Source organism: Bos indicus, chromosome 11 (genome assembly GCF_029378745.1).
Source record: "Bos indicus isolate NIAB-ARS_2022 breed Sahiwal x Tharparkar chromosome 11, NIAB-ARS_B.indTharparkar_mat_pri_1.0, whole genome shotgun sequence".
Classification (NCBI taxonomy): domain Eukaryota; kingdom Metazoa; phylum Chordata; class Mammalia; order Artiodactyla; family Bovidae; genus Bos; species Bos indicus.
The window spans coordinates 73,627,527-73,652,149 of record NC_091770.1 but is presented as its reverse complement, the minus strand read 5'-3'; the positions used below and the strand labels follow the sequence as shown (position 1 = coordinate 73,652,149).

Below are 24,623 nucleotides of genomic sequence, written 5' to 3'. Positions count from 1 at the left end.
TATTGATAAGCCTCAAAAATATTATGTTAAGTGAAAGAAACAAGAGACAGAAAATCACATATGATTCTGTTCATATAAAATTTCTAGAAAAGGCAAAACTGTATAAACAGGAAGTATATCAGTGGCTACCTTGGGGCTACAGGTGGCAGCTGGGATTGACTACAAACAAGTGTAAGGAAACTTTTTCAGATCATGAAAATGTTCTAAAACTGGATGGTGGTGATGGGTGCAAAACTATATCCATTTACTGAAAATCATTTAACTGTCACAGTGGGTGACTTTCATGACATGTAAATTATACCTCAATAAAATTGTTAAAAAAAAAAACAATTCAAAACCACAATATTCTATTACCTCATACCCATTGCTGCTGCTGCTGCTGCTGCTGCTGCTGCTAAGTCGCTTCAGTCGTGTCCAACTCTGTGCAACTCCATAGACGGCAACCCACCAGGCTCCCCCGTCCCTGGGATTCTCCAGGCAAGAACACTGTAGTGGGTTGCCATTGCCTTCTCCAATGCATGAAAGTGAAAAGTTAAAGTGAAGTCGCTCAGTCGTGTCTGACTCTTAGCGACCCCATGGACTGCAGCCTACCAGGCTCCTCCATCCATAGGCTAACTTTAAAAAAAAAAAAAAACTACCCAAAAAATAAGAAGTATGGATAAGGATGTGGAGAAATTGGAACCCTCATACTTTGTTCATGGGATTGTAAAATGGTACAACTACTGTGGAAAATAGTATGAAGAGGTTCCTCAAAAATTAAACACAGAATTACCACATCATCTGGCAATCCCACCTCTGGATATATAACCCAAAGAACTGAAAGCAGGGTCTCAAAGACATATTTATACACCCATCTTCACAGCATTAATCAGAACAGCCAAAAGGTAGAAGAAACCCAAATATCTGTTGGCAAAGGAATGAACAAACAAAATTTGATATTTACACACAATGGGACATTATTCAGCCTTAAAAAGGAAGGAAATCCTGACACATGTTACAACATGGATGAACCATGAGGACGTCATGCTATGTGAAATAAGACAGTCACACCAAGGCAAATATGATTCTAATTCTATGAGGTATCCAGATATCTAAGGTACTCAAATTCACAGAATTCAGAGGCTCTTGATAAAAGAGGAGTTGATGTTTAATGGATATGTTGTTTCAGATTTGCAAGTTGAGAAAGTTCTGGAGATCTGCTTCACAATAATATAAATATAGTTAACACTACTGAGCTGTGCATTGAAAAGCGGTTAAGATGGTAAATTTTATGTTACCTATATTTTACCATAATGAGAAAAAGAAAACTGATGGATTGTGCTTGGGCAATGTTAGAGTTTAAAAACAGAGGATTTTATGGCAGTACAGTGGTAAACAGAGTGAGAAAAATCCCAAGGGATGGGTGACACTGAGCAGGTCAAAGTCCCAACCACTTATAAGTGATTATTCTCGTAGGATTAAACCTTGAGTATTGCTGTATTAAATAAAGCTATTTCTCCTTACTGCATCATAATCAATCACCACATTTGCTGTTCATGTGACCATCCCTGTCTATCACACACACACAGGAAGTACACATATATATACTCACATGTGTGGGTTTGTGAGTATATGCAAGACCTTCCATCCCCAAAACACACACACACTGAGGCTCAGGCAAACACTTTATCTTATTTCCGGGACTATCTTACATGACACGTGACCCTCGGTACCAGTGCTCTCTGTGCTCCCTCTTTCTTCTCTGGAGAGAGACACTTCCAGGGCCAGCGACCCAAAGCCCAGAAGAGAAGGATACTCTGGGACGTTTAGCCTGAAATGGAGCCAAACAGACAACGCCAAAACCAGAACTGAGCGAAGCTCAAGGGGCTGAGAATCTGGTGTTCCTCAGCTGCGTGGCTTTCAAATTCATCCCAGCAAAATGCAAGACAGAATTAGTGTCAGATGAGCTGTGACCTGAGAACCATAAGAGCCTTCACATTCTAGGCTATCTAAATAGAATAAAAACCAGCTTTTTCTTTTCTGAAAAGGTCAAATTAGATAGACCTGAAATTTTAGGTGTCTGATGGCCCACTTATGAGCAGATTACATCACCATGCCTAGATTTTTTTCCAAATCATTACAGCAAAATGCAAGATAGAATTAATACCAGATGAACAATGATCTAAGAGCCAAAGTATAAGACTTGCATGTTGGAAACAGCTCAAAATTAAAACCTTCCAAATAGGTTCAGCCTCAGGAGACCAAGATACCCAGAATGATCTGATGATATTCCTTTCAAGTGACCAGAACATCAGATTCACCTAAGAATCTATAAAGCAACCTCTTGCCAGTTTCTCCAAATAAGACTCTCCCCAGCACCAAGCACAGAGCCCCACTCATAATTCACATTCAGCAAATACTTGTGGAAGGAAGTGATTTCAATCCAGATCACTTATCAATATCATAAATTCTATAACTTATTTTGGAATATAGCAAAGGCAGTTAATAACTCTCATTGAAAAAAACGAAATTTGGCTCATAAAAAAAGTTGCAAAGACTGAAGCATTTGGTTCGGCACAGGACAGTTAGCCAGAAGCACTCCTGTCACATAAGTCATTTCAATTCCAAATTCATCCATCATTGTAAAAGAAGTGTCAGAAATATGTGCTTAAAACTAAACAACATAAATAAGAAGTTAAACTTGTTTTTTTCATAGGGTTACAGATAGTCTTACATTATCCCTGGTCTGGTGAATTTCTACTAATCTACTTAAAGTCATTATGAATAAGAACAAAACTGGCAGAACTTTCACATTATACTAAAAAGTTTGCAAACACTGAAAGCACCAGATGTTTGATGCATAATTGTCTAAACTTCAAAGAAACAAAAAATGACAACAAAAAAATAAGCTATGACCTGTATATGAATACAAGTATAGATTCAATATAAGAATAAACTATGTATAGAAAAACAACAGAGGGGACAGGCTTGATTACATCAAGGTCGTGTATGGATGTGAGAGTTGGACTGTGAAGAAGGCTGAGCGCCGAACTGATGCTTTTGAACTGTGGTGTTGGAGAAGACTCTTGAGAGTCCCTTGGACTGCAAGGAGATCCAACCAGTCCATTCTGAAGGAGATCAGCCCTGGGATTTCTTTGGAAGGAATGATGCTAAAGCTGAAACTCCAATACTTTGGCCACCTCATGCGAAGAGTTGAGTCATTGGAAAAGACTCTGATGCTGGGAGGGATTGGGGGCAGGAGGAGAAGGGGACAACAGAGGATGAGATGGCTGGATGGCATCACCGACTCGATGGACGTGAGTCTGAGTGAACTCCGGGAGTTGGTGATGGACAGGGAGGCCTGGTGTGCTGTGATTCATGGGGTTGCAAAGAGTTGGACACGACTGAGCGACTGGACTGAACTGAACTGAATGCTCATATATATAGATTAAGTCAGTATTAAACAGAAGAGGGGTTAAAATAGGACAATTAAGAGCCACATTAAAGTGTTATTTTAATTAAAATCTAGCAGTTTTTTTAATTGTCTAGGTTAATTCTGTTTTGATAAAGGGTGTGGAGAAAACTGGTTGGTTTAGCTGTTCAAACATGCTACATATTTATATATATAGATAGCAAGAAACAGTAAAAAGGTTGACTGGTTTCTAGGTAACAAACTATCCAAATGCTTTAACAGAAGACATTACCAAATTAACCTTTACACTTGGGTGGGAAAAAGAAACCTGGACCATCAAACCAAAGAATATAATGAGCCTGCAGAAAAAAGGAAAAACGAGAAGCACAAACTGCCCTAAATTTGCAGTTTTTATCAACTTCTTTAAGAGTAGCGGTTGGCAATTTTTTCTGTGCAGAGCCAGATAAAAGGTATTTTTAGGCTTTGAGGGTCATACGATTTCAGTCACAGAGACTCGATTTTGCCACTGTAGGCTGGAAGCAGCCATAGACAATTCGTAAATGAATCAGTGGGCTTCCCTGGTGGCTCAGTGGTAAAGAATCCGCCTGCCAATCCAGAAGGCGCAGGAGACGTGGGTTCGACCCCTGGGTCAGGAGGATCCCTTGGAGAAGGAAATGGCAACCCACTCCAGTATTCTTGCTTGGGAAACATATGGGCAGAGCAGGCTGGCAGGCTACATACAGTTCATGGGGTTGAAAAGAGCTGGACATGATTTAACAACTAAACAACAACAACAAAATGAATTAGCATGGCTGTGTCCCAATAAAAGTTTATTTATGGACTCTGAAATTTGAATTTCATATAACTTTCACAAAATATTCTTCTTTTTATTTCTCTTCAACTATTCATTCAAAAATATTTTTTAAAAATTCTTAAAAAAACATGGGCCGTACAAAAACAGATGACAGGCTAGATTTAGCCTGTGGGCTGTAGTCTGCCGACTGCTGGTTTAAGACAATAGATTAGTCACAGGTTATCCAGTGGGACACCAGTCCTGCCCTTCCCTGCTGGAATTGAGAGGAACAAACGTACCAAGCCAACATCAGAAGTTTTGCTTTCTCTCAGAAACAAATAACCACAAACTCAAATGTAATGGTGATGAACTACTAATTAAAGAAATTAGATATAAGAATTATGTGGTTAGATAATTAGATGCTAAGCATCAGCCAACTGCTTGAATTAGGCTAGCACCAAGTTTATCAGAGACATCAAGGACTAGAAGTTTCACAAAAATGTTCTGACCAAAAGAAACAACTAATTTCTCTCAAAGACTTAGAAGAAAACTTGCTACCGTGCTAATGATAAATAAATTGTTTGAGATTTATTTGAAAAATCTTGTTTACTTAATATTCTCAACTCGCCAGAAAAGAAATACAATGGCCCCACTGAGGAAATAAGCCTGACATCTAGTGGAAGTCTTGGGAACTGCAGGTATGTGACCTAAGCTATTTACTGAAGGAAAAACATAAGGGGCAAGGCGTAGATGTTTAGTGTCACTCAATAATTCAATGCATTTTAAACACCTACCATGTTCCAGGCACTATTTTAGGCACTGAGAACTCAGTGAAGAACAAAGAAGACTGCTCCAGTCTTTGTGGAATGTACATTTTTATGACAGGACCTACTTTATTCTGAAAGTTTAGAATACAGTATTTACAGCATCCTAACCTCTTAGAAGCACTTTCAGACACATTATCCTTAAACAATATCCTGAGATAATTAAGATGAGTTGTATTATCACCACTTTACAGAAAAGTAAATTGATGTCTCTTGAGTTTTAGTCTAGTTTTCCTTCATTACACTGCCTCCCTCCTATTTTCCAAGCAACCAAGTTACAGCTACTCAATGTTCTTTCTTGATTCTAAACCTAACCACGGGGTTCAAACACTGGTTGGATTACCATGTTTCTACAGTAACAATTTCTTACTGAGTCAGCATGTTAGAAAACTAGGAAAGAAGAGTAGGCAAGGAGTTTGAGAGCCCCAGACTTTGGTCCCAACTCCAGCACTTTGCCGTCGTGTGATCTCGGGCAGGTCACACAACCTCCTTGATTCTGTTTACTTATATGTAACAGGTTAATGCCATATGCAGTGCAAAGGCTGCTGTGAGGGTTAAATGAAGAAAAATACACGAAAGAGGTGAACAAAGAGCTCAGAACACTGGGTGCTCAATAAATATCCAATCTTGAATCTCAAATTTGTGATCATCTGAGAATCTCTCTCCTATGCCAACAATGAAACATATGCAATCAACATTAAAATAAACTTAATCTCAATTTCTGTTCCAAATTTCCACTGGAGTTTTCATTTTATTTCTCGGCATTTAATGGTAAAACCTAAGCTGTTTTTTTTTTTAATGTTTACAAACTTTTCTGCATCTCCATTACCACCATGACTATCCAAACCAGCATCATCTCTCAGCTGGTCCATGAAAAAACAAAACCCTTCAATCTGGGGTAACGTCCCAAGTCTCAGGGGGCCTTTGCCTGCCTCTGTAGCCTTCCTCTTGCTTGCTGTTCTCCTGCCCCCGCTCTGCTGGAAATGCTCCTCCCTTTGCCTTCCATGTACCTAATCTCTATTTATCTTTCAGGCTTCACTGGAAATGTTACTCTTCACAAAACCCTTTCTTAACCTACCAACAAGATGAAGACAGGCCATAAGGGAAAGACATCCTGTTAGAGAATTACTGTATATATTAGGACTAATGTGTGATTTATACAAATTTTATTTCTCCGAGATTTCAAGGTGAGTATCAATTGTCAAAAGGAAGGCACAATTAAAATTGCAACAGAATCAACAGGAAAATAATAGGGGTGGAACAAATGGCTCTCTGTTTTGAAAAAAATAAACTTAAATTCCTAGCAAAATATCTCATGGCAGCAACATCAAAGAAGGAAAAAAATACAGAAATAAGAAATTTATTGACAGGTATTTTTAAAATTTTGAAGTGAGAACATTAATTTTAAATATAAAATGAAAGCCAGAAAACATACAGAAAAAAATTTGACCATTAAACTAAAACTTCAGTAAGACACTTTATTTTCTACTCTGAGAAGGAGAAATAGAGATACATGCATTCTAACATGCCCCCTCTCTTTCAAAAATTATGAGCAAATAAGCATGCTATGTAAGCAATAACTATAAAGTGTGAATCTACTTGGAGTATACTGGTCATCCAGTCCCTTAGATCCTATTCCCAACTCTCAACCCCCTTGGAAGGCAGCATTCATTCAAACCAGGATGACTGATTAGGAGTAAAACAAATATAAACAATCTAACTGAAAATAATACCTACAATGTGTAAAGACTCCTGAAGTGCAAGACAATGATCTTATTCTTCGTCCAAAACAGGACTCTTCTAAATTAATACAGTAAAACAACGATTAAAATAATCATGATCTTATCCAAATAAATATTTTACTGACTTTAAGCTTTTAAATGCAGGAGCTACCCTCATTCTCGAGTGAAGTCGCTCAGTTGTGTCTGACTCTTTGCGACCCCGTGGATTGTAGCCCCCCAGGCTCCTCCGTCCATGGGATTCTCCAGGCAAGAATACCGGAGTGGCTTGCCTTCATGCAAAACAGCAACCTCTTCCTTTTCCTGATCACAATTCTAAATGTATAGCAGCCCACCCCTCACAGCTTTCTCATCTTTTGAGTTATGTATACTTGTAACTCTTTCCTCAGGAAGCCAGCTAGAAACACTGCATGTTATAAAACTGGTTTCCTCACTGTCATTCAAACTGATTTGTATATAAGGAAAGTACTGTGTGACTACCGCTTGCACCTTGCATAGTACCTGGAAGGTCCTCAATAAATCTGCTAAATGAATGGAAAATTTAAATTTCAGCAAGCAGCAAGAATTGCTATTCACAGGGGATGGGATGATTTGAGCTCTGCAGTGACCTGCAGGGAGGGAAATCTGAGAAAGAGGGGACATATACATACATATAACTTGGAACATAATAAAAATTTGATCTTATACTAAATAAGCATGTCTCAACAATTTGACAGAACTGAATAATAAAGATTTTTCAGACCAAAATGAAATTAAATTAGAAATTAATAACAAAAAGGCAACTAGAAAACCCTCATATATTTGGAAATTAAGACATTCACTATACTTCTCAAAGAAGAAATCCTAACAACTTAGAAAATATTTATAACTAAATAATAAAAAATTACATAACAAAATTTGGACATTACTCAGGGAGTGTTCAGAGAAATGTATAGTCTTAAATGCTTACATTGCGGGAGAGGGGGGACTTGAAATGAGTAAGCTAGTGTGTTAGTCACTCAGTCGTATCCGACTCATTACGACCCTATGACCTGTAGCCTACCAGGCTTCTCTGTCCTTGGAATTCTCCAGGCAAGAAAACTGGAGTGGGTAGCCATTCCTGTCTCCAGGGGATCTTCCTGAAAGAGGGATGGAACCTGGGTCTCCTGCACTGCAGGCAGATTCTTTACCATCTGAGCCACCAGGGAAGCCCAGGAGTAAGCGAACCATATCTTAAAATAAGTTAGGAAAAGAGAAGCAAAATAAACCCAAACAAGCTTTAACAAAAGAAATAATAAAGATAAGAAATAAATGAAAAAATTAAATGTAATACATATAACAAAAGAATAATAAAAACCAAAAGGTGGTCTTCTGGAAGCCTACCAGATTGGACAAACCTATGGCAAGATTTTTCAAGAAAAAAAAAAAATGTGAGAGTAGGGATGAAAAAGATATTAGCACAAATATCACTGATAAAATATTATAAGCTTTGTGACAATAACTTTAAAAATTTAGATGGAATTGACAAATCCCTACAGCTATAAAATGTTCCAAAATGACTTGTAAAGGAATACAAAATGAAAATAGTCTTATAACTGCTTTTTAAAGTGGAATTAACAGTTAAAAAATCTTTCCACAAAGAAGGGTTTAAGCCCAGAAAGCTTCACTGGTAAGTTTTACCAAAAACCAGGAGCAAATAATTCCAATCTTAAACAAGCTCTTCCAAAAAAATAAAAAAAGAGAATGCTCCTCGACTTTCTAAGATAACAAACTGACCAAATTTTATCCTAAAAACAAAACCAAAAAAATCAAGAGAAATAACAGGACAACTTAACTCATAAACATAGAAAAAAAATCTAAACAAAATATTAGTAAGTGAAATCTAGCAGAGTATTAAAAGGAGGGTCAACTTATGTTTAATCCAGGAACGTAGGGTTCTTTCAAAAAATTCATGCAATTCAAAAAAAAATTAATGTAATTCACTATATTAATAGAATAAAGAAACTCAGGCTATCATATTAATGCAGAAAGTCTTTGATAAAATTTGACATCATTCATGACAAAAAGAAAGCACTCTTAGCAAAATAGGAATAAAAGGGAACCTCTTTTATCTGATAAACAGCTCTACAAAAAACCTACATCAAAGAACATACTAAAGTGAATGCTGAAAGCACTAGCTTTGGTATTACTAATAATGCAAGAATGCCTATCAAACCACTTCTATACAACATTGCACTGGAGGAACTAGCCAGCGCAATAAAACGAAAAGAAAAAAGTATGTTTATATTTGAAAGTATAAAGAATGAGAGGGAAGAAAAAAAGCAATCATTATTTGCAGGTGATATAATTATTTATAGAAAAATCCAAAAGAATCTGAGTACAAATTGCTAGAATTACAAGCAAGTTATGCAAGATGACTCTCTAGTGGATTAAAATACAAAAGCAATGTACGTTGCCATATACCAGCAACAGACTGTTAAGAAACATAATTCAAAAAAGATACCATGTGCACGACTGTACACATTTGCCAAAAACCACTGAATTGTACACTTAAAGTGGGAGCATTTTATTGCATCTAAATTATATCTCAAAATAACTGTAGGAAAAAAAGGCACCATTTGCAACAGCAACAACAAATGCAAAGTACCCGAGAATTAAACATATACAAAACCTTCTGAGGAAAAATTATACAGCTTTACTAAATGGCACAAAAGAATATTCAAATAAGTGGGAAGACATAATGCATTCATGGAATGGGAAGACAATATTGTAAAGATGTCTGTTCTCCCAAATTTGATCTTTAGAGTCAATAAATCTCTGATCAAAATTTTATGAGGGACTCAATAAGCTGATTCTCAAATTTATATGAAAGAGCAAAGGGCAAAGAATAGACAAGACATCCCTAAAAAAGAAGATGACTTAATCCCTTACAGTAATTAAGATAGCATGATATTGGCATAGTGATAGACATTTCGACCAAAGGAACAGAATAAAGAGCCCAGAAATCAGACGTACGTATTTGGAAACTTCATTTATGACAATGATGGCCTTGTAGTTACGTGGGGAAATGATAGATTATCCAACAAATGGCCTTGAGACAAGTTATTCAAATGCAAAGAGAGAAAGAGAATTGGATATTCTACATCACACTACACACTAAAAATCTGTTCCAGATGAATTAAAGATATATATAAAAGGGACATCTTTAAAACTTAAAAACAGAGAAAAAAAATCACTACAGTGTTGGAGCAGGCAAGATTCTTTTTTTAATTCAAATAAAAAACACTAACCTAAAAGAGAAAAGGCTAAGAAATTTAATCAAACAATGGATTACACACAATAGGTAAAATCCACTATGAAACACAGTGGGAGAAAAGTGTATTTTTTTCCCCCAGGAAGAAGAAAACAATGGAACACTGAAGGAAAAACCACTGCAAAAACAGTACAAGAAAGTCAGTCCAGCTATAAAGCCAACAGGCACACTTTTGAGCAATCCGTGGTAAGAAAGAGGATCCCACTGAGCTCCAACGAGAGCAATGGCACAGGGACCCTGACATTGGACTAAACACAACGGTACCCAGGGTGACAGCACACAGCTCCACTCGGTCACGAATGGAATTAACTAAAAATGCTGTTATTAGGTTTTCAACTTTTAGACTGAGCCCTTAATAAATCTCAGAAGACTCAGTCATGATCACAGGAGAACAGAACCATTACCAGCTTTGACAATTAAAAGTAATGGCAGAGATGATAGAAGTTAGGAGGCAAAAGAAGGGAGAAGGGGACAGAAGTTACATAGGGGAAGTCAAAAGAAGTTATAAGAAATAGAAGTTTAAGAACTACATTCAAGATTACAGAGGTAAATAATTTTTTAAATGGTGATAGAATAATGAAAAGCTGGGACGGGTTGATGTGCAGAGCTATAAATGAGGTTGGTCCTCTATACCACAGAAGGAATTCAACATGTCCAAAAGGGATAAGCCAAGAAATGGTGCTCTGAATACATTATTTAGCGCTATGGAGGTATCCATTAGGACTCGTTCTGGTCCGTGGCCTGTGAGGAACCGGGCTGCGTGGCAGGTGAGCCAACAAAGCTTCATCTGTATTTACAGCCTCTCCCCATCACTTGCCTTACATCCTGAGCTCCCTCCTGCCAGGTCAGCAGCAGTATTAGATTCTCATAGGAGCACAAACCCTCTGTGAACTGTGCGTGTGAGGGATCTGAGTGCAGGAAAGTAAGATCAGGGCTCCCACTGACTCCGAATGTTGGGGAGCTGTGTAATTATTCCATTATGTATCACAATGCAGTAATAATAAAGTTCACAATAAATATAATGCACATGAATCATTTCAAAACCATGCCCACTCCACCCTCCACCTCGTCCCGTGGAAAAATGGTCTTCCATGAAACTGGTCCCTGTACAGTCTGTGTTTTCCAATTTTCTCTCAATAGGAAAAGAACAAATGAGGTTGATTTTCATTTTCATGTTGTCTAAATTAACTTTAAAATCTCAGTGGTCATTAATTGTTGTAGAGAAAAGATCCTTACTGCTGAAAAGAACACAAACAACAAAGGTACCCTTGTTAAACCCAGTATAATAATTACACGTAATGTGTTAATTTTCTGATGGAGACTCCTGTATTACTTAGGCTTCAGGGCTCAGGAGCTAGGTTTCCATGTAGATATTATGGTGATTTAAGGTGCTGAAAGCCTGAAGTATTAAGATCCCCAAAAGTAAAGTAAAAAACACAAGGTTAAACATTCATGTTAGCTGATCCAGTTCTGACCCAAAAGAATTCAGTAAGGTATCCATTTCAGTATAATGCACATCTGACTCCAGGTATATACTTACACTATATTTGCAAGGTCAAGTGGTTTCTCTGGTTGCTCAGGAAAAACAGGATGCGGGGGTTCTCTGGTGGGTACACACCCCAAGGATTTACTAATTGCATGGCTCAGCTTCTTTGCAGGGGATTTCTGTGTCAAAGCAGAAAATAAGGAAATAGGAGTTGAATTTTCAAAAGAACGAAAAAGAATGTTAACTTAATGACAAGAGCTGTTGAAAATATCTTTTCAAATACATGCTAATCTGCATTATGGTGAACACTCCTGAGCCTTGCAGAAAGGAATCTACAGCTGTTCCAAGCCCGTTTGTGGCCCTTCGTTTCTGCCTCCCGCATTCCCACTATGCAGTCACACTACCCCGCTAGTGTTAACGTTCCTTTTGAACATGTCTATGTGCCCTTTGTGGGAACTGCTTCTTTTATTGCTTCTGGATTATTCTGGTAAGATGCTCTAGTTAATTCCCTGGTCAGAGTCAGAAATTTTTCTGGACTAAAATACTAAAAGGTTATGGGAATGCTGAGCTCATAACCCTTGAATGTTAGCAAATTAGCTGACCAACCCATATCCCCAGAGATATTAAGAGACTATCCTCCAAACGAACGTGAAACAGAACACTTGGTGTTAAGGGGCTGGCCGTGGACACAGACACAAGCGAGTGCAATCAGCATCAGATCCGTGACTCTAAATCATGACATGCCGAAGGTACAGAAGTAAGTTGGCATACTAATACATTTCTTGGGAAGGCAGAGCAATACACAGCAAATCCGAAGACGAGCAGGCCCAAGTGTGATAGTAAATACGAACAAGAGTAAACAGTATGCCACGACTAAGGTATGTAGAATATGAAACCCATATTTAAAGGAAGCTCTTTATATACTTACTTTATTGTCCACTCAATTCCTTTTAAATAATACTGTTGTCTGAGATTTTCCTGGCAGGATACTAGTTGCAAAAAAAGTTTAAATATTTAATTCTTCTGCCTCTGCAGTGTGTTACCATATGTACCACTTTAACTGGAAAACAGAATTTGTTTGCAGCTGTGTCTCATCAGTAGCACATCTCCACTTAATTTAATATCCTGCTTGCATTATTTTTATTTATTTATTTAGCCACACTGTACAGCCTGCAGGATCTTAGTTTCCTGAACAAGGATCAAACTGCCCTTGGCAGTGAAAGTGCAAGAGTCCTGATCCATAGACTACCAAGGAATTCCCAGCCTGAATGTATTTTAACATGCATACATGTGTGCTATGTTGCTTCAGTCGTGTCTGACTCTTTGCAACCCCATGGACTGTAGCCCGCCAGGCTCTGTCCATGCGATTCTCCAGGCAAGAATACTAGAGTGGGTTGCCATGCCCTCCTCCAGGGGATCTTCCTGATTCTTTTCTGCTGAGTCACCTTGGGAGCCGGTATTTTAACATAAAATAAGCCAAAATCTATTTACATAAAATAAGCCAAAATCTATTTACCTTTAAGAATATATAGGGAAAGTTACTTAATACCTTGTTTATAACAGACTCCTTGAGCCTCCTTGAACACATTAAATTCTGGGGAAAAATATCTATATGCAATCAAATTTCCTGAAAATTATATGAAGTTAAACAAAGCAGAAATTCTGAACTTCCCCACAACTGCTCTCTCTGCCCAATGAGTAGCTATACGTATCCTGACTCCCCCTTCTCTGCTCCATCTGTTACACTGCCCTAGACATCATGCAGTCTTCTGCTTGAAACCTTTCGAAGGCTAACAGTCATTTATAGACTAAGATATAAAGACATGCCATCCTATTCCCACACAGGCACTTTCATATCTGGCTCCACTCTCTGTCCTCACCTTTCACCCCACATCAGCATGAACAAGCTGTTCAGTTAATCTGTACCTTGGCCCGCGTCTTTCTAAGATCTCCCTTTCCCAATCTACTTCGTTGTAAATTTTCAGCTCATTTCTCAAGACTGCTTGTTTGCAAGTATCCCTTTCTCTCTGAAGACCTCCCTCACCGCTCACTAAGTCGGCGCCCACTCTTCCAAGTTACCCATTTGACAAGTACACATTTCCACTGTTGCACTGTTCCAGTACTACACTGCACTTGCCTATCTGTTAGGCTAGTGCTTTTGAAGGACAGGATCTACATTTTATTTATCTGTGTATTTCCAGAACCCGACCTACAAGAGAAGATGTTATCTGAAATTGTTTGCTTAGATGAATTTTCTAGATTGCTTTTTCCTGACTAAACCACAGAAGCTTAATTTTTTTTTAGAGTTATGATATGAGTAGGGGACCATCAGAGGACACCAGAGATATCTTAACTCACCTTTACAACTAAACACTATGCCTGTAATCCATGGATTTATTCTGTGATTTTTTTTTTGCTACATCTGAGAACCCCCTGGGCCAGTAATTCATGCACTCTATGTGAGATGGGATATCACATAGCCTATGTTAGTTGCATCCTGAGTAATAACAGCCATGAAACCACAGGTTTCATGTGCATATTTTACAATAAACATTAAAATAAGACTGCTAAAATGAAAAATGTTTCCCTTCCCACCACTTAATATTCTCTAGCAGCGTGCTTGCTGTACTTTCAAAAACACTGCTCCAAGTCAAGGTTTAAGGTTAGATACCAGTTCAAGTTTCAAAAATATAGATAGAAGATTAAATCAATACAGCAAAGCCAATTCCAAACAGAGTACATCAAGAGATGCTTGATGTGTATGGGAAGGAGATAAAGACTGGAAATAAACATATATATGTATATATTAAAAAGCAAAGATATCACTCTGTCAACAAAGGTCTGTATAGTCAAAGCTATGGTTTTTCCAATAGTCATGTATGGATGTGAGAGCTGGACCATAAAGAAGGCTAAGCACCAAATGCTTTCAAACTGTGGTGCTGGAGAAGACTTTTAAGAGTCCCTTGGACAGCATGGAGATCAAATCAGTCAATCCTAAAGGAAATCAACCCTGGATATTCATTGGAAAGACTGATGCTGAAGCTGAAACTCCGATACTTTGGTCACCTGATGTGAAGAGCCGACTCATCAGAAAAGACCCTGATGCTGGCAAAGATTGAGGGCAGGAGGAGAAGGGGGAGACAGAGGATGATATGGTTGGATGGCATCACCAATTCAATGGACGTGAATTTGAGCAAACTCCGGGAGATGGTGGGTGTGTGTTCTCAGTCGCTCAGTCGTGTTCGCCTCTTTGCGACCCCATGGACTGCAGCCTGCCAGGCTCCTCTGTCCATGAGTATTCTCCAGGCAAGAATCCTGGAGTAGGTTGCCATTTCCTACTCCAGGGGATCTTCCTGACACAGGGATCGAACTCATGTCTCAGGTGACTCCTGCATTGGCAGGTGGGCTCTCTACCACTACACTACCTGGGAAGGCCAACACTTTGAATTAAATTGTAAATTAAGGTAAATAAACGACTTCCTTAAGAATATCTTAAAGAGTGAATTATAATATGGCCATGAAGTGATTTCCCTGTGGAGTCTGATTAGGAAACTAAGATTAACAAAGCCTGTGAGCAAAAGTTTGAAAACTGGAAAAAAAAAAAAAAAGTTTGAAAACTACCATTACTATAATTGCCAAGACAGAGACATTACCTCTTCTGACTACTTGGCCCCTAGTACAATGTCCAGGACTTGGCAGTCAGTCACTAAATATTTATAGAAGTACAGGGGGTGAGGGAGGAAGAAAAGCAATCCAGGTGTAGGGACTGGTGACCCCCACACTTCATTTAAGCTCCAGGCCCGGGAAGTTCTGACAGTTTTTTATACCTTTTCCCTCAGTTGAACCCTAACACTGATACAGGGGGAGGCCTTAACCTAGAAAATTAAATCTCCTCCAAACACTCTTAGGTGATGATTTTCAATCTTCGTGCATTTTCAATACTTTAATCCACTTTACCTAATTTCAAAACATTTCCCATCATCTCTTAAAAATATTACCGGTTACATTTTTTTAAAATACATCAAAACCATATAAAATGGCTGTGTATGCTCTAAAATGTGAAATACCCATCTACCCCCTATCTTACAGTCTGAAAACAGACCATTACCATCACTTGGGAGCCTGGCTGTGAGCCCTCATCTAAGACAGCCCATTCCCACCACACCTGCTCCTTTCTTGGTTATCAGTATCCTGGATTCTGTACTGTTTGCTTGATTTTACTATTTCAGCAATTATGTATTATAAAAAATGCATGATTTAATACATGCTTAAAAACCTATATAGGCTTACATATATATTTTTATGCAACTTCTTTTACTCAAAATTATGTTACAATTGATCTGTAATTCATTCTTTTTTTTAACTGTTTGATTATACGTTGCTCAATTACATCATAATCTATATAGCCATTCCAGTGTTGATGAACATTTGGGTTTTTCCATTTTTTTCCCTCTCCGTCACAATGCTGCTGTAAAACTTTCTTGTCCATGTCTCCTGGTGACCATGTGAAAGAATTTCCTAAGAGTTATTCCAAAGAATTATTGGGTCATAAGTTATACACATTCAATTTTACTTGGCACTGCCAACTTGCTTTTATAAAGTGGTTACGCTAATTTCCTCTCTCATCAGCTGTGTAAGAGATTCTCTCTACATTAATGTCAACCCTTGTTACAGTTAGACATTCTAACATTCACCAATCTGGTAGGTGATAAATGTTATTGTGGTTTTAATTTGCAATTCCTTCTTACTAGAAAGACTGAGCATCTTTTCCCATGTTTATGAGCCACTGTGGTTCTTCTGTGAAATGCTTGTTCCTGTCTCTGCAATAGTGTTTCACTTACTGATTTGTAAGAGTCTTTCTCTTAATGATTTCTAAGAGTCTTTCTCTTACTGATTTCTAAGAGTTTTTTTTATATGTTTTGTATTTTAACCTTACAGAAGGTATATCTTACAAACAACTTTCATGTAAGGTTTCTTTTTCATTCTGTTGTTCTTGATGATTGGTCATCTTAAAATATACAGCAGCCCCAATTTATTAATCTTTCTTTCATATTTTGTGCCTTTTGTATTTTATGAAATATGCCCCTCCCTGAGGTCATAAAGGTATCCTGCCAGATTGTCTTCATTATTTTATAGTTATTATCTTTCATTTTTAGATTTGAATCTTCTTAGAACTGATTTTTTTATATGTATAAGGAAATAATCCAATATGGATAATCAATTGCCTCAGGATCATTTAATAAACAACCCATTCTTCTCCTACAAGACAGATACTCTATTTCTGAACTTATACCAGTCTCAAGATAATTTAGCAGTTACGCTTCCACTTCTCTTTTCATGAAGTACCAGCGCCTCAAACTTTCCTTCCTCATTAGGAGAGTCTTCATTTTTCTTGACCCTTCACACTTCCACTTAAATTTTACCATCAGTCATTTATCACACACACACACACACACACACACACACACACACACACGAAACCCTGCTGGGATTCTGATGGAAACCGATTGAATATATAGACATTTCTGGGGAGAACTGACATCCTCACATACTGAACATTCCTTTCTGTGAACCGCTTGTGGTATCTTAGTTCCCCAACCAGGGATTGAACTTGGGCCCTCAGCAATGAGAACACAGAGTCCTAATCACTGGATTGCCAGCAAACTCCCATAAGCCTTTTTAAATTTCTTCAAATAAAGTTATAGATTTTTGCTCACAAAGGATGTATGTATCTGTTATTTATTTCCAGTTACAGAAAGATTTTTGCATATCTATTTTGCATATTTTGCACATCTAGCTCTATTTTTAAAAATTTTGGTAAAACATACATAAAATTTACCGTCTTGACCATTTTTAAATATACGGTTAAACAGTGTTAAGTATACTGGTCATTTATAAATCATCTTTGGAGAAATATTTATTCAATTCCTTTACCCATTTTTTAATGGGTTGTTTGCTTTATTTTTTGTTCTTAAGTTACAGGAGTTCTTAATACAATCTGGATATGAGCCCCTTATCAAATATATCATATATAAATATCTCCTCCCTTTCTACAGTTTGCCTTTTCACTATGTTGATGTGTCCTCTGATACACAGGAGTTTTTAATTTTGATGTAGTCTAATTTATCTATTTTCACTTTTATTGTCCCTGTTCTATTCTAATGATTTATTTGGAGATTCTTTCAGTCCTTCTGTATTGACAGTCACCATTAAATAACAGTAACTTGTTTCCTTTCAATTAAAATGTCTTTTATCTGTTTTCCTTGTTTTCTATGCTGCTTAGGACCTCCAAGAAAATGTTGAATAGAAGTGATAGTAAGCTTCCTTGTTTTGTTTTCAATCTTAAAACAAATACTCTTGGTATTTCATCAGTAAATATAATGGATGCTGCTGCTGCTGCTAAGTCGCTTCAGTCGTGTCCGACTCTGTGCGACCCCATAGACCGCAGCCCACCAGGCTCCCCCGTCCCTGGGATTCTCCAGGCAAGAACACTGGAGTGGGTTGCCATTTCCTTCTCCAGTGCATGAAAGTGAAGACTGAAAGTGAAGTCGATCAGTCGTGTCCGACTCTTAGCGACCCCATGGACTGCAGCCCACCACGCTCCTCCATCCATGGGATTTTTCCAGGCAAGAGTACTGGAGTGGGGTGCCATTGCCTTCTCCAATATAATGGATACTATGTTTTTATAAATATACTATATTAGGTTAAGGGAATTCTTCTACCCCTAGATTACTAAGGTATAATGTGTGTAAATGTTTAAATTATTAATGAATATGGGATCTTAATAACTATTTATTGATTATACAGATTTAATCCATCAATCTATGAAATGATTAAATTATAATAATCTATCTCTTGTTGTTGTTTAATCGCTCAGTCATATCTTTTGAGATCCTATGGGCTGTAGCCTGCCAGTCTCCTCTGTAGTGAGTTGCCATTTCCTGCCATTTCCTGCTCCAGGGGATCTTCCCAACGTAGGGATCGAACCCCCATCTCTTTCTTGGCAGGCAGATTCTTTGCCACTGAGCCACCTGGGAAGCCTATCTTTAAATGTTGTAATAAAACAAGAGTGGTCATGACTCTTGGATACACTAAAGAGATAAGTTTCATATTTTGTTTAGGCTTTCATTTGTGTTCATTAGGATAGCCTGTAATTTTCCTTTCTTGTCCTCATAACGTTTTGGTACCAAGGTAATTCTAGCCTTAAAAATGAAATCAGAATGCTCATTATTTTTTTTCTAGACTTTGGGAAATTTTTGTAACACTGAATTCTTTTCTTTGAAAGTTGAAACTTAGGTAAAGTTGTTCAGGCCTGGTTGTTTCCTTTGTATAAATATTTTAAGCTACTAATTCAAATTATTTGATGATTATACTAATATTTACAGTTTTTATTCTATCTTGAATCAGTTTTAGAAAGCAAGGTTGTTTAGTAGTTGCATATTCATGCTGTTGTATATATATAGATGTTGATTTCATCTTTTTATCTTTTGTAAATTTTACCTCTGGTGAAGATTTTTTTACTGTAATAAAATATACATAACATAAAATACATCACTTTAATCTCTCATAAAATGAAATCTATGAGATCTATTTTGCCCTGAAATCTATTTTCTGAGGTTAATAAAGTTTCGCCATTTTTTTTGGTGAGTTCTTAGCTTGGTGTGTCTTTTTCTTCTTTCTTACTGAGATATATAGACATACAGCACTGTGTAAGTTTAAGATGTAGAGCATAATGATTTGACTTACATACATCATTAATTGATTATCACAATAAGTTTAGTGAACATTTATCACCTCATATAGATACAAAATAAAAGAAAATGTTTTTTCATTGTAATGTGAATGTACAGCATTTACTCTCTTAACAACTTTCATATATAACATAAGCAGTGCTAATTTTCTGGAGAAGGAAATGGCAACCCACTCCAGTATTCTTGCCTGGAGAATCCCAGGGACAGAGGAGCCTAGTGGGCTGCCATCTATGGGGTTGCACAGAGTCGGACACGACTTAAGTGACTTAGCAGCAGCAGCAGTGTTAATTTTCTGCTTTTTTTATCCTTAACTTTCAACTTCGTGTATATATTTTTTATATTTTTGCTGTTTCTTGTAAATAGCATACAGCCAAATTTTTAAAAAATATCCACTTGACAATCGTTGCCTTTTATCTGAAAATTTTAGTTAGTTCACAGACTACTAATATATTTGGATTTGTTTCTATAGCTTGTTATTATTTTAGTTTCTTCCTTTTATTTTTGTCCTTAATTACTTTTTAGGTTTTATCTTTCTCATTTTGTTTTCCTTATTTGGGCAATTATATACTTTTCGAGCAGACTCTTCTGGTGGTTGCTTTTTTTCCTTTGTCTGAAACGAAGTAATGTTTACTGAGAATTTAGTGTCACGTTATCTAAGAGGGGCTTTGCACACATTCAGAGGCTCATTTAACCCTCCCTATGTTTTATGAATTAGATATTAACAGTCTCAATATGATAGGTACAGAAACTATAGTTCATATAAATAGGCCTGTCTTACTATTTTCACAGTACAACACAGCCAAGTAAACTTAGAGAACATACAAAGGATCAGAGAGGTCCCCAGGGGCAGTGGGACTTCCTTGCAAAAAGTCAGAAGCAGACTGGGGACGCAAGTACTACGCTGGGGACCGGGAAGGGGGCACTTGGCTGAGTAGAGGTGGGGACACCTCCAACTGAGGGCAGCTGCAAGGACATAGATAACTGTGGACCAGGCACTAAGATATTCTGAAATTTTTTGAGCTCAGATGACTATATTCTCAACCAGCCTCAAGCTAATTTCTTGCACAGCACAGTCTTCATCTCAGGGTACTTGACTACAGACCCTGACACTTGGGAGCACTTCAGCCTAATGAAAAAGTTCAGGATTGATGTCTTGGAGGCCATTCCTGTCCGTTCACTTCAAATTACTCTGAATACATCATCCTGAGCCACCACTGGTGGGGATTCAGGCAGAAACATAAGCCTCCTCAGAGAAGTCAGATACCTCCTCTAAGCAATTTAACATGAACATTTTACACAACCTTAGTCAGTATCTGTACTCTCATCTTGTAACTTAAAATCCTTTAATTCTAACCATGCTTCAACTATATTCATAGCATTGATTAGTACTTCAGCTGCATCTTATTTTCAGACCAATAAAATTATTAGTCATTATTATTTTACACACAGTGCTTACTTAAATTTACTCACATTTACTAACTCTGCTGTGTACCATTTCTTTCTTATTGGTTCAATTTATATTTCCCCCAAAGCACATCTTCTGTTAGTTCCCTTAGCAACAGTCTATTGGTAGCAAACCCACTGAGAACTTTTCTGAAAATATATATTCTTTCTTTGCTCTTAAACAGACTTGCTAGGTATGGAATTCTAGGTTGATCTTTCACTCTATCCTTCAAATTCTTCAATGGACTTTCACATTTTCCATTTTCCAGTATCTGTGTTCAGTATTCTCTATCCTGGTTAATTTGCTCAGACTTATTTTCCATTTCCTAATTTTTGCTGTTGCTGCTGCTAAGCTATTTAACCCCTCCACTGAGTCTAACCTTATTATTTTTTATTTCTAGAAGTTCAGTTTGTTCCTTTGTCATAGACTTATTCCTTTTTCAAATGTCACTATTTGTAAACTTTTTTCCTTAATTTTTAAGATGTACAATTTTCTAAAGTCCTTGGCACACTTAAGGTACGATATGTTGTCCTCGCTGATTCTCCTTCACAGTAGATCAGAGTTTGCGATATTTGAAAATGAGCTCACCTTTAGTGGAGACTGTTTTTTGTAGGGGAATCTTACTTGTACTCTCTCTGGGCCAGAGGAGTAATTTGAGCCCCTCTTTCACAAGGAGGAAGCCCTTCTAAAATTTTAAACTTTACAAAAGCACCAGTTCTACTCACCTTGAGTAGACCCAGGTAGATTTTCTGTACCTCAGAGGCACTAATAACCCCAACCACTAGCCTCACTATCCAATCTAATAAATCCTGGGGATATCACAATTTGGGATTTAATTTTTGATAGCCAAGAATTTCTCTGACTTTTCTTCAAGTTGAATTCTGCATTTCAGTTTTGTTATTATTTTTCATCCTGCATGCATATTTTTCACTGGGGATGGAAGGCTATAGTTAGCTTCTAATTCCCTCTTTGCTCTCCTTAACCACAAATTCCAAGTTGCTATTTTTGTTGATTTAAGTCACAACTTACTAAAAATCATCATATATCTTACAACCAATATTTATCTACATTCAGCATTGTTTTTCTGATTTCTCTGCTTTTTTTTTTTTCTCTTAAATCCCATTACTCCCTTCTTTGTTCATTTATTTTCTTTCTGCAATGCATCTTTAAATAGTTCTTTTAGCAAAGGGCTTTCAAAGTCCTTAAATTCTGAAAACGTTATTATAGCATCCATGCTGTTGAAGGACAGTTTGGATGAGAATACAATTTTAATTTCAAATTTATTTTCCTCAGCCACTTGAAGACATTCTGCTGTTATTTCTTAAAACCAGTGATTAGTATCATTTGGATTTCTTTTCCCCCCACTTCATGCACTATGTGGACTTTTAGTTCCCCAACTAGGGATGAAATCCAGTTCAGTTCAGTTCAGTTCAGTTGCTCAGTCGTGTCTGACTCTTTGCGACCCCATGGACTGCAGCACGCCACACCTTCTTGTCCATCACCAACTCCTGGAGTTTACTTAAACACATGTCCACTGAGCCAGTGATACCATCCAATGATCTCATCCTCTGTTGTCCCCATCTCCTCCCACCTTCAATCTTTCCCAGCATCAGGATCTTTTCAAATGAGTCAGTTCTTCGCATCAGGTGTCAAAGTATTGGAGTTTCAGCTTCAGCATCAGTCCTTCCAGGCCCCTTGCATTGGAAGTGCAGAGTCTTACCACTGGACTGTCAGGGAAGTCCCTGGATTCTTTACATTTTCTTTTTAAATTTTCTTTCCTTCTTTATTTTTGGTTGTGTTGAGTCTTCGTTGCTGCGTGTGGTCTTTATGTAGTTGTGGCATGGCTTCTCTTGTTGAGGAGCATGCACTTTAAGATTTTGAGAACTTTTTTCTTAATCACACTTTTTATTAGTATTTTCTCTATATATGTCTACCTCTACATTGGCTTTTTGCAATTTTGTGGGATTTGTTTTTTTTTTTCCCCCTTTCCTTTTTTTGTTTTGTTTTTCTTATTGTTCTTTTCTTGGCGTAGTTATTCTTTACTATATCTAAATCTTTTAAAATACTTCTATTTAACTCTGCATTTCTGTTTTTTTTCTTTTTTTTCCCCCACCATGTTGGTGTGTTTTCTTTCTTTGCTTTATTCCTCAGCTGGCTCTCTGCTTTGGTCTTGTTTTCTGTTTCATGTTTCAGTTAGTGTTGTTTTTCATTGGTTGGTATTATTTTTTATTTCCTTTGTTCACCAGGTCACTCTCTGTACTCTTCTTTGGACTGTTTTGGTTTTGTTTGTGTGTGTGTATGTATTTCTTTGCTTTTGTTACTATTCAACTGCTATTGCATTTGCCATTTGTCTAGGGTTCTTTTTTTTTTCCCTAGTTTTTTGTTTTTTATTTGTTAGTTTTAATCCTCTTTATCCCCTTGATAAATGGCTTGTGGGATCTTGGTTCCCTGATTGTAGATCAGGCCTGAGAATCTGAGGAAGCACTGAGTCCAGGACACTAGACTGCCAGAGAACCCCTGATCCTAGAGTAGTAATTAGTGAGAACTCCCTCGAAGGCCTCTACCTGCATCCAAGACCCAACATCACCCAATGGTCAGCAGCACCCAGTGCAGGACGCCTCACCCAAACAACAAGCAAGACAAGAACACAAACCCAACCATCAATGACAGGTTTCCCACAGACACCCTAATACCTACCACCTCACACAATCCTGCCCATCAGCGGGGAGGAAAGCTCACCTCCTCCCACCAGAATGCAGGCACAAGTCCCTCCCCACACAAAGCCTACACAAACCACTGGACTAACATCACCAACAGAGGGCAGAGACCAAGAACAAAAGGGACTAAGACCCCACAGCCTGGGGAAGGATGACCTCAAACACAGTAAGATAAAATGGAAAGACAGAGAAATATTGTATACATGAAGGAACAAGGTAAAAACCCACAAGACCAAATAAATGAAGAGGAAATAGGCAAATGACCTTCAAAAGAATTTAGAGTAATGATAATAAAGATGACCAAAATCTTGAAAATAGAATGAAGAAAATGCAAGAACCATTTTAACATATTTAAGAAGGACCTAGAAGAAATAACAAATAAACAAACAATGCCAAATAATGCAATTACTGAAATTTAAAATACTCTAGAAGGAATCAGTAGCAGAATAACTGAGGTAGAAGAACAGATACGTGAACTGGAAGATACAATGGTGGAAATAATTGCTAAACAGCAGAATAAAGAAAAAAGAATGAAAAGAATTGAGGATAGTCTCAGAGACCTCTGGGACAATATTAAATGCACCAGCATTTGAATTATAGGGGTCCCAGGAAAAGCAAAAGAGAATCAGAAAATTTTTGAAGAGATTATAGTTGAAAACTTCCCTAATATGGGAAAGGAAATAGTCAATCAAGTCCAAGAAATGCAGAGAGTCCTATACAGAATAAACTCAAGGAGAACCACACTGAGACACATATTAATCAAACTGACAAAAATTAAACACAAAGAAAAAAATACTGAGAGCAGCAAAGGAAAAACAAGTAACATACAAGGGAAACCCCATACAGTTAACAGCAGACCTTTCAACAGAAACTCTGCAGACCAGAGGGAATGGCAGGATGTATTCAAAGTAAAGAAAGGGGAAAAATCTACAGCCAAGATTACTCTGCCCAGCAGAGTCTCAAAATTGATGGAGACATCAAAAACTGCACAAACAAAGAAAAGTTAAGAAAATTTAGCATCACCAAACGAGCTTTACAACAAATGCTAAAATGACTTCTATAGGCTGGAAACATAAGAAAAGGAAAAGACCTATAAAAACAAACCAAAAACAATTAAGAAAATCCCAACAGGAACATATATATCAATAATTACTTTAAATATAAATGGATTAAACTCTCCTACTAA

General features: G+C 37.4%; 1 protein-coding gene across 12 annotated transcripts in view; it reads right to left on the bottom strand.

Annotated features, from left to right (window-relative positions):
* DTNB (dystrobrevin beta) overlaps positions 1-24,623 on the bottom strand; it is a 241,798-nt gene that overhangs the window by 105,871 nt on the left and 111,304 nt on the right. For all 12 annotated transcript variants that reach the window (XR_011569352.1, XM_070799016.1, XM_070799008.1 and 9 more), the window contains exon 9: positions 11,580-11,704. Coding sequence is in view for 11 of the 12 variants with exons in the window: in XM_070799016.1 (XP_070655117.1) it covers positions 11,580-11,704 (125 nt within the window). In the remaining variant the exon portion in view is untranslated. The remainder of the gene's footprint in view (positions 1-11,579; positions 11,705-24,623) is intronic.